Raw genomic sequence first — 11,610 nt, 5'->3', positions numbered from 1 at the left:
AACTAAGGGAACGTAGTAATTTCTTAGACATTTTAGAGATGGAGAAAGCATTTGCCAAATACCTGCTGAATGGTCAAGGATAATAAGTAAGAGCAGTAGCGTATATTATTCACAGAGCACTTACTGCACCTTGTACTATGTTAAGAGCGCTGTCATTTCCTTTTAAAAATTACATTAAGAGTAAGAAAAATTTATGCCTCAAGATTACAATTAAGTATGTGCATAATTATTGCTTAGTAGGCATCATATAAGAACTCAAGTTGAAGTCTGCAAGACAATGGGTTCCAAGCTTCTAAACTCCCGTGCTTCTCACAAAATAATTACAGTGTAAGCCACAGACACAGATTCAAACATTCATGCACAATAAAACCACACATAGAACTTTTAATTTTTATTTATATTTCTTAGCTCAAGAATTACACACTAGCCAACATTATTATATATTTACATGCGGAAACTGGCTGCAATAAGTTGAAATTCATGAAAATAATTCTTATGTGCTATTCATTGATAATCTTCCTTTGATTTTTACTACTGCATGTATCCCAGAGATTTTAGAAGTCCTGTTTTTAGAAAGACGTGAAAACGGATGCAATGTATCCTGCTAGTGCTTTGCATTGTCTAGCTGTTGGGGGTGAGCATGAAGTGTGTGTTCAGAAAGGCTACAAGGTCATTGTAAGGCTGATAATCACTACATTGTGAAGAAACTAGAACATCACTCCTCAGAAAAGGACAGTTCAGAGCTATGCAGAAACAATTCCATAACAGAACTATTTAAACACCCGTGCAAAGAAAAATTGTAAGTGGCATGGAATTTAAATTATAGGCAACTTGGTTTGTGTGAATTGTGTTTAAAATAAACATGGTTGGACTCTTAAGCATTGAACCAAAACATAAAATGAGAAAGAATACAAGCTGATGGAAATGTTGACTTGATTCAAATGGTGCAATGACAGAGGTGTGGCATCAGATGTAAGGTGGAGTGACCGGGAATGGCATTTTGCCTTAGAACTCAAAGTAATTTTTTTCATTGTTTTGGATGTTTATCACAAAAAGTACTTCTTAAATCAAATTAAAAATTGATGTCAAAATCTTGCACATATCTAGAGAAATGTTCTCATTGAATTTCCAAAAACTAAAGATATTTAAGGGTACAATTTTTTTCCAACTTAAAAATAACAAACACACAAACAATAATTTATTTAGGGCAGCATCTGAATTTACCCTCTATTGACTCCTTACTATTTTTTTAAAACCATCTTCCTACTGCATTTGGAAAAAATATTTAAACTTTGGTGTAAAGCAGTGTCTTTTCCCCCCATTTCCTTTTTTTTTTCTTTCCTTTTGAAAAAATAATTCTGGAGTCTTTGGTTGAAAGGAATAATACTATCTAAAGACAGAATGCTACTATACATTAAAAAAACTCATCTAGCATGCATTGTATGTAACAAATTTCTGGAGCTGGAATGAATAAACATTTTGTTTTCTGCAGTACGGCTACAAACCTCTAGTTTTGGGGAAAAGCTATCATTGGCAAACTTTGGCTTTTTTTTTTTACTCTAGCTTAGAAAAACGACTAAGTTAACTCTAACCATTTTTCCTTTTTTTCCAGTTGCCATTTCCAAAGCATCTCTTGGTTGTTAATATGACACCAAAACAATGCTACATTTCCCACTAAGAGTGAGAAAATAGGAGTGAAAAGAAGGGAGTGGAAGACAGGGTGTGTGTGTGTGTGTGTGTGTGTGTGTGTGTGTGTGTGTGTGTGTGTGCATGTGCATATTCCTACCTCTATGTGAGAGACAGCAATGGAAATCCTTCTGTCTGGGATTCCCAAATCATTTATGCAAAAGGGTGTTTAAATTACTCTGCTGGGGCACTCCAGTAAACATACTCAGTAAAAAATAAATAGATAAAATTAAGACAAAAACCCTAAACAGTTATTTGTATCTATTGACTATTAATTTACAGCATCTTTAATTATATACATATTGTAACACATCAATGTAAGCCATAAACAGAATTAGTACATTGCCTTACCATAAAATACAAATGAGAAGTTAAAAATATTTAAGAAATCTGTTTAAATATTTACACACACTCAGTGAAAGTCATGGTTGCTTACATAGCAGACTCTGTACACTTGGCAAAATGGCGTGATTGCTACAGTTGTCATTTTCCCTGACCAACAGGGTGAGGGTTAGTTTCTTTTTTTTTTTTTTTCTTTTTTCTCCTCCCAGGAGGATTTTTTTTCCATTTTCTTATTTTTTTTTTTTTAAATTTTAAATCACCAATGAACAACGTTATGTGTCCTTGGAAAGGGAGCAAATGGACATTTGACAAGCAATGCAGAAACTAGTTAACATCTGCTATTCTGAGGTACAGTACTAGTGTAGTGTCAAACTGTGCAATGTTCTTAGGAACTGTAGGCATTGATTTGCTGAGAGAGATGTTCAGTACCCTGTATTACTTATGTCAGGATGGTGACTGTTGGTTGCCAAATTAGAAAAAAAAAAATACTCATATACAGGCTCAATGAAGGGAACAACTCATTAGCTTATTCCTTTTGTTTCTGACATATGAATGCATACATATGCATGTGTGTTTACACGGATCTCTATATACACATATACACGTGTAGATATGCTATAAGACCTGTCTATGTTGATGTTTTTCAGTTTTTGTTTTTTAACATGAAATTAGCCGTAAGACTGAAACACAGTGACCTACAGAAAATAGAAGTGGTCATAGTTGCCAATTTAAAGCAGGTCTTGCTTAAAATAACCATGATTCATTTCTCCATTAACTATTCCACTGCACTTTTGTGATGTCTTGTGCTTTTGTAAGCTGATAGATCATTTCTGTGTGGTCCTAATGCTAGAATGTAGAGTCTTTTGGTTTAATAAAAACAATCATTATTATTATCGTTGTTATTATTTTACTTAGCACTGCTCTTGTTGAAATGAAGAGACAGAAGGACTAGATGACACTGCTTGAGTCCTATCCCCTGTTGTTAAATTGCAGTAGAAATAATTGTAACATTCCTATGCAAACACATGGGTATGTTGCATGAGATTTCAGTTCAGAAATGCATTTCATACCTACAAGCAGTCATGTACAATATATATATATACAGATTGAGATCACAGATTTTGTTTAGACTGTGCATTTGAGAGTCGGAATTTGCTTATTAATTTCTCAGAGATGAAAAAAAACACCTTAATTGCTGGCTATCTGGTTACTGTAAAATCAAAAGGAAAAAACTATACATATATATATATAAACTGATTGTACTACCATTTTAAGATTGCCAAAACACACCTTGGTGGTCCTTTAGTTTAATTACTGGGTAGCAAACGAATTGGTTTTCCCAGATTCATCAGACCTAGCACCCTTTCCTGCATTTCTAATTCAACTAAATATGTAGCTTAAAAATAAATTCTACATGGATCACTATTCCTGGACAGGATGAGTCATTGTTTTCTTCCTACATGGTTATTGAATGCCAACATATGGTTTCACTCTAGAACATTGGTTCCAAGGTTCCATCTTCTCTCTGCATTAGTGAAATGCAGAAATGTGTTTCATAGACATATGTATGTGAGGCCCATGCTGTGAGGCTGCTTCCCTCCATTTTGATCTAAATAGTTTGCTTGACTTCCATGGACATCTAAGATTTTGTTATAATCACAAATGACAATATCTAGGATTCTTTATGGCTTTTACGGAAATTGCAAATGGCAGCCTAGACTTAGGCTCTGAATTGTCTTTAGAAAAATCTTTTCAGAATGGTGTGTCACAGGTGTGCCCCTGAGTTTATTGTTATGCTTCTTTCATGTTATTTTCGATTCGAACTTCACCCCTTGGTGACAAGGGATAGGCACTTTTATTACTGTGATCCCCAGAAATGAGTGCGTAGGAGAAAGTATGGAGAAACTTGAAGAATCTCTACTCTGAGCGCATGCAGAGATCCTCTGTCAGATCTGTGGTCCAGTAACCTAGTGGTGTTCAAGTACATAACCAAAACACAGGAGCCAGACTTCCCAGCACTGACTGAAACCAAACCAAACCAAACCAAACCAAACTATACCAAACCACCCTACTATCCTGACTTTGTGAAAATTGAGAAAATTAGTGATAAACTATTTTTCCCTTTTTCTTGTTTCTCTCTAATTGTTGGAATGAAAATGCACAATAATGCTTAACATCCCAAGTTTCTGAATCATGAGGGGAAGAAAATGGATACTTTATCTGCAGAATGATACTAGCCTTGAGTCCTATGCACTTACTGGGGACCTTACTCTGAGGACAGAATTGTTTTTGGGTTATTTTAAAAAGAGAAATAGCAGGCATCCTCTGAGGGAAAGGTCAATCAGAGTCAAAATTATAGAAAACTTAGTAATTCAGTATTTTCAGTAGGTGAAAGCCAGATAGGAGACCCCTATTGACAAAAAATAAAATGTATCAGCCTGTTCTCTTTTCTGTCCAGTATATGAATGTGTAAGCCCAATATAGAAAGATGTAGAATGATATGATTGGAAAGGTAGAATAAAAACAACACATCTCACCATCCTGTTTGTCAGTTGTCTACACTTCTGCAGCATCAACCGAGAGCTCAACACTTACCATGACTTTGTTCCAATCCTATTGTCCACCAGTTCTTATGGTTTGCTTGACTAAGTAGGTTGCAATATATACAATGTGAGCACCCTTTAAGTCACCAGACTCAACTGACACACAGATTCCCTTTGCACATACACCTGCCTAGGAAAATACAAAGATGGAGTTCATGGCCCTTAAGAAAACCCAGCTCTTGCAGTCTCTGAAATGCCTTGCTGTGTCTGTCTCCTAAGTGTAAAAAGAGAATTTTGAAAGCAAGAAAAGCTAAAGATGACGATTAATCATTTAGAGCAAAGAAAAAGTTCTCTTTTTGGAATACTGTATTCAATTCAGAAATGAACTGATAGGGAGACGATGTAGGGGCAGCTGACACTGAGAAAAATGACCTGTGCTCTGTGTTTGACTATTAGAATGATTCTCAATCTAACCTATCAAGATACTTTTAATTCTCTTCACTAGCTATTTGATAGCTACCTGTTGGTGAGATAAATGATTGAAAAATACCTTCCTTATATATGCTCAGCTTATGCTTATGAGGTTGGCAAAGCCATCTCTCTCATTCTACTCTTTTATGATCAGCACTGAGTGCAGACCCAATGCAATGTGGCACAGATTAAGGGCTGCACTGGCGTGTCTTGCTTTCTCTTAACTACAAGTCATTTCTGGATTTTTAACCCTGCCTGATCCGTGCTGTTAACTTATATTTTAACCACCTCGGAAGTAGTTTTCTGGCAAAACATACATCTTTGCTGCTATGCATGGTCTCCTCCGAAGTCTTCCTCTGTTTCAATGCCAAATTGAAAGACGTTGCTGCTGGTTCTTTGTAGGCAAGTGAACAGAGCAGATAAATTGGCTTCCTGAGTTTCTTCTTTGAAGCTTTGCCCCATCTCCCTACTTTGACTGTGTTCCAAATACATGTGCGTCTATTAGAACCTTGAGAATCACCTCTCCATGACATCATTATCATCTGGCACAGACCTCACGGACCATGTTGATGTAACATGTTTCCATTATTGCAGATAATGTTTCATAAGCACAGTGCTGTCCCAACAGCATGCCATTCTTAGGAACAATGATGGAGAGCGAAATGATCATGTCTCAGAGAATTGACTGCCAATGCTATTCAGCTTTCTAACATCTTCTAGAATCTAGATGATAACCCTCTGAGTAGGCTGTGCACTAAACTCATAAAGTGGAATACTTCACACTCAATCTTTCCAGCATGTGTATGTATCACTTGCTCTGTAGCTGGAAAACCACAAGGACCTTAGTGTATTCATTACTTAGTAGAAGCAACCCAAATGGTATGAAATGGACCACAGGATAGGCCAGCAACTAAGGTATTTTAAGATCACTTTTGTCCTGGATTGATGTGTTTTCCAAGTCCTACATCAGGCTGTACAACAGTTTGAGGAGTAATCTAGTCCTTGCTTCCCATGGGAGGCTATAGTTTAGTTCACATAATAAAGCCAATAGACAATGTTGAAGAAGGAAAACACCACTGGGAAGAAAATGCGGGACCACCGATCTATGGCATTCACGTCAGTCAAGTCAGGGATGGTGATTTTTAGTTGAGAGGCACGTCTCCTCAGGCGACTCTTCTTTTGTGCCACATGTCGCTCCAGAGCATTGCGGCCAAAACTATGCCTAGGCAACCCGGCTTTCCGATATTGGATGCTGGAGGCATCATAGGCAAGCATTGTGCTCCTGGGGTCTCCAAGTCCCATTACTGCTTCTGATGTGGCCATCTCATTTTTTATCTCGAGAGTGCTGAGTAGGATGTTCTCATGGGGGTCCATCTGCAAGAAGGAAGAATCAGAAAAGGTATATCTGAAACCATAAACCTTTGTTGATGCTTGGTACTACAAGGAATTATTACAAGGTACTAGATACTTAAATATGTGTCTATCATAGTGACAAAAAGAGATAGTTTTGCTATTGCAATGTTTGCCTTTTAATTGCAGCTCTGCAACTATGAGCTATTTGAGTTTCAGTTTTCCTGTTTATTAGATAGTATAGACTCAACCCCAGAGGATTCCTATAAAGCAATTTTTATAACAGATAAGCTAGCACTCGTTTCATAATTTCTACTTACCTCATGCAGAGAAATAGAAGGTAAGAAACATCCCTTTACATAATTTATACTATTGATATGAACAAATGCAGAATCAACTTTATTATGTATGGCATAATAGTAGGGAATTAGCTGCACAATTATATTCATATATTTATGTAAATTATATATTTACTGAGTATATTTATTTTTAGAATCAATTATATCAATTGTCATTTTTTTTCTTCCGTTCTGGTAGTGTTGTGGAACTGCACCTGGAGCCTTCACCATCATAGGTAAGTGTCCTACCACTGAGTCACATGCCCCTCACCATTTTTTTTAATTATACGATAAGAACAAGTAAATTAAATTTTCTGTTCATCGAGAAGTAAAACATTTTTGTATGTCTTACAAGAATCCAACATATACAATTTCTTTGAGGCATTGGTTATACAAGTTGGGCTTTCTACTTTGTTTCATTGGCCCTTACTACAATACAAACTAAACATGATGGGTTACTGAATATAGTTGTTGCACTGAACCACTCAGAAAAAAAAAATATTTTTAAAAGAAAATTATTCGGCGGGGCAAGATTTTTGTAACCTGAAAATTTCCCCTGGATTCAGGTCCCAGCACACACATGGAAGTTTACTAGTCCCAGGGGATTCAATGCCTTCTCCTGGCTTCCATGGGCATTGCATACACGTGTTACACATATATAACATACAGGGAGAACACTTGCACACATAATTAAAAACAAAAAAAAATCTTTAAAAATTCAAAACTATTCTATTGTAGTGTTATTGGCATTTAAAATAAAATGCTATGTATAAAGTAAAGCTTAATAAAAATAACAAGTAAATGAAATAAGGAAAATGTGGCTAATGAAAGGCACCGATGACACACAGAGTCAGGAGATGTGACCAATTAGCGAGTGACATTATATTTTAGTGTGAACATGGATGTTGCAGAAAGCAAAATGTTACAAGTATGACATATTAGTAACAAGCTTTTTTTTTAATGTAATTTGAGGGTCCTATACTATAATTTCAAAGCAAAGATCATTTGAGAGATAAATGCTTTAAAATACAAAACATGCAGGAGCATAATAGTTGATCAGTTATTGCTCCCTTATTCAAAATTCTTTATGTTTGTTGATGGTATAATTTCACTTATTGGACAAACTAACCAAAAGTACTATTAGAATTAATTTGGGAAGTTTAAAAGATGTGAAACTACAAATAAATATATGATGAATGAGTATTGCCACCACAGTTTTTGTGACCATTGGTTGGTTCCCTTTGCATAAAGAAGGAAAGGGCCATCAAAATGCTTTCGTTATGTTCCATTCTACCAACTGTCGCAACTAAATAACTGTTGCCCAGGTAGGGGCATTCACCAAAAGTTCCCCACCCCAAACACATGGTCACTAAACAGAACTATAATTTAAAGCTTGCTCTTCTAAGAATTCAAATTTGCATGTGGGAGGATAGGGCTTTTTACCACTCCCTGAAGCTCCAACAATGTGTCTACTCTGTTGCTGTATTTGCTGTCCTTATATCCATAAGGGAAATAACTTTTAGCATGCAATTTTTTTCAAGAATTTCCAGAGCTTTCCTCATCCCAACACCAGGATGTTTGCTTTATTAGAGAGTGTTACTGTAGTAAGAGAGATTACAAATCAATGCTAGATTTGGCTGTTAATTTTGTAAAACAATAGTAACAACCACAATAAAAGTTTTGGCAACTATCAAAAGTAACCTTTTTAAGGTTTTAAACAAATTATCCTTGGACAATTGATTTAACTTAAATCAGTTTCTATCTTATTATGTATGGAATTCAAGAGTTGAATTAGATGATCTCTGGAGGCTTATTATTATTTGTTTTTCACTTACAAATTCAAAAGATATTCTCTGTGTGATTAGCAGAGTGAGTTTTATAGACTCTAGATACAGTACTGAGGAAGACCACAGTGGTGTAGAGTCCTCAACACAAGGACCTTCAGCAGAAACTACACTGGATGCAAGTTACATTGTATTTTTACATTTGTTATTTTTGACATTAGAAGCCAGGCGGTGGTGGCTCACGCCTTTAATCCCAGCACTCGGGAGGCAGAGCCAGGCGGATCTCTGTGAGTTCGAGGCCAGCCTGGGCTACCAAGTGAGTTCCAGGAAAGGTGCAAAGCTACACAGAGAAACCCTGTCTCGAAAAACCAAAAAAAAAAAAAAAAAAAAAAAAAAAAAGAAAAGAAAAGAAGGTTACACATTCCTTTATCTGTATTGAGAGCTGAGATAGGATTTGGGGAAATTGACTGAAATGAAATAGGTAGACACTAAAGCACTATCCAAGCTGATTGTCATGGCATGTGATAATTGTAGTGAAAGGCATGCAAGTTCCAGGAACATAGAAAATAACAAGAATAAATAACCCAAGAAGCACTCCAAAATTGATAACTGTTCTCATAAAGGCAAAATCACCGTTCACTAGATGATCAAATCTGATCTTCTAGAACAGACTCAGATGATGATCTTTCTCCAGGTAAAGCCAATCACCTCTGTCTTATTGGAGATCCTGACAGGCTGAAGCAGGAGTTAGTTGTGGAGATGGATGAAGTGTATGGAGCACCTGTGCAGACAAATGACGAGTTGCTACTCTTTTGTATCGGTCTCCTCATTAGAATACTTTGTTGTTGTTGTTGGTTTTCAAGACAGGGTTTCTCTGTGTAGCCCTGGCTATGCTGGAACTTGGTTTGTAAAACAGGGTAGCCTCAAACTTAAAGATCTGCCTGCCTCTGCATATTGAGTGCTGGGATTAACGGTATGTACCTAGCTAAAGAATACATAATTCTTATGATTGTTTTTCTAGACTCAATTACCTGACCAATAATAGGAAAGAATAAATTTATCTAAATCACTATTTTTTTCCCAGAAGATTCTTACCTAGGACCATAGAAATACGAAGTAGGGAGGAATAAGAAGTAACCATCTTCATTTATAATTTACATCTCAATTAACAGACAGGAAGGAGACTCAGGCCAGTTGTAGTTTACTGTGATATGCTTAGTAAAGTCCGGAGACATTGCTCTGGTTTTCCCAGCCAGTCCTTTGAAGGACCATTTTTTTTCCTTCTTCATCTGTTCCCATTTTGTGCAAAGCTGTCTACGTTTAGCAATTATCTTCACTTTTCTCTTAAAAGTAGTTGAATTCCTTGCTGAAAAGCACTCCTCAGTGCCCATTTGTCCCACTCTTGGGATCGCAAAGAAGGAGAATACTCTTCAGGTCTGCATGGGGGCTCAATCAGCACTTGGAATCCATTCTCTATTCTGTCTTAAGGCAGACTATTGTACAGTGTCCTGCTTCTGACTCTATTGGAACAATCTAAGCTGGTCCAGGTGCTACCTTTGAGACTAAATCTGAACCTCTCTGACTTCAGCTTTATTGTCAACTGGGGTAAAGTAGTAACATCAGCCTTCTCGGATTATTTGAGAGGATTGAACTGCTCTTTGTTAAAAAAAAAAAAAAAAAAAAAAAAAAAAAAAAAAAAAAAAAAAAAAAAAAAAAAAACCATAGCTAAGTTTATTAAAAACTCAATACAGCTGAGTACCCCAGAATCTCTTATTCTCTGCATGCCTTCACTGTAAATGGAACATCTGTAGGATGAGGAAGAGTGAACAGAAAGACTATAGAAGCCAGAGGCAGTGGATGCCTGTAGTGAAATTATTTTCCAGATATGAACTCATAGCAGCTGTGTAGGGCACAAGAGCCCTACAAGATCACACCAGTGAAAACCAGCATGGATAAGTTCCATCCCTTGTTGGGGACCTATTGGCTGTTGATGGCTGCTGACAGAAGGAGAGAGTTTTCTTCAGAGATGTGGCCTATAAATGGCTATCTGGGCTCTAGTAGATGGCCCTATACCCATACACATGCAGGTAGCATTAAGTGGAATTAGTAGGATTTTTTTAAGAGCATATAAAATTGAAAACAAATATGGTAGAAGAATAAGAGAGAATCTGAGTGCAGAGGGAATGGTAGTAGATTTGATCACAATTCATGTACATGTGTGTATGAAATTATCAAACAATATATATCTTGATAGTTACTCAGTGAATGGATAGGTTTGATCTGTAGCTGCCACTGAAAAATGCCACAGTAGCTAAACCTCCAATATTATTACTTTAAAATTACTTTTCTTAAAAGTTCTGAGAGCAAGACATAGTAACTAGTAAATACTACATGTTTAATTATAAAACACAATTTTATTAAATATAATATGTCTAGACTGAGTTACATTTGGAAACAATTCAGTCTAGACATATTATATTTAATTATGAGATGAGCAGAAGTTGCATTTCATTTCTTGGCTGTCTGATAGACATTACTACATAACCATGTATTCACTTTCATTTTAATCTACCTAGAATTGCCTGAGAGGACAATCTTATGAAAGAAGAAATTTGCCTATGGGCATGTCTGTGGGGTATTATCTTGATTGTTATAGGAAGACCCAGCACCATCCCCTAGACAAAGGATCCTGAACAGTGTTAAGTGAGAAAAAAGTAGCTAGACATGGTGGTGCATGCCTTTAATCCAAGCACTCTCAGGAGGCAGAGGCAAGCAGATATCTATGAGTTCAAGGCCAGCCTGGTCTACAGAGCAAGTCCCAGGATAGCCGGGGATACACAGAGAAACCTTGTCTTGAAAAACAAAAGCAACAAAGAGAAAGAAAGAGGCATCAGGAAGGGATAGGAGAAAGCAAGCAGAGTACAAGCAAGCAAACAAGCAAGCAATCAAGAAGCCATGCCAATCATTCTCTGTGCTTGACGTGGATATGATGTAATAGCTGTTCAAGTTCCTGCCTTGACTTCCCTCGAGTGCTAAACTGTAATTTGGAATTATAAACTGAGATAACACCTTTCTCTCAGAAGTTTCTTTGGGTCA

At 36.6% G+C, this 11,610-nt stretch overlaps 1 protein-coding gene across 3 annotated transcripts in view; it reads right to left on the bottom strand.

Annotated features, from left to right (window-relative positions):
- Nucleotides 1-1,507: 1,507 nt before the first annotated feature.
- The window catches only part of Gabrb2 (gamma-aminobutyric acid type A receptor subunit beta2), a 219,372-nt gene continuing 209,269 nt past the window's right edge, over nt 1,508-11,610 (bottom strand). For 2 of the 3 annotated variants that reach the window (XM_028864281.2, XM_028864280.1), the window contains one exon: nt 6,069-6,416. In XM_028864281.2, coding sequence (XP_028720114.1) covers nt 6,069-6,416 — 348 coding nt within the window. Of the gene's footprint in view, nt 6,417-11,610 lie in introns of all 3 variants that reach the window. The other variant, XM_028864279.2, reaches the window with a different exon arrangement.

Source organism: Peromyscus leucopus, chromosome 8b (genome assembly GCF_004664715.2).
Source record: "Peromyscus leucopus breed LL Stock chromosome 8b, UCI_PerLeu_2.1, whole genome shotgun sequence".
Lineage (NCBI taxonomy): Eukaryota > Metazoa > Chordata > Mammalia > Rodentia > Cricetidae > Peromyscus > Peromyscus leucopus.
Note: the sequence above shows the minus strand (reverse complement) of the source record. Positions and strands in the feature narration are given on the sequence as shown.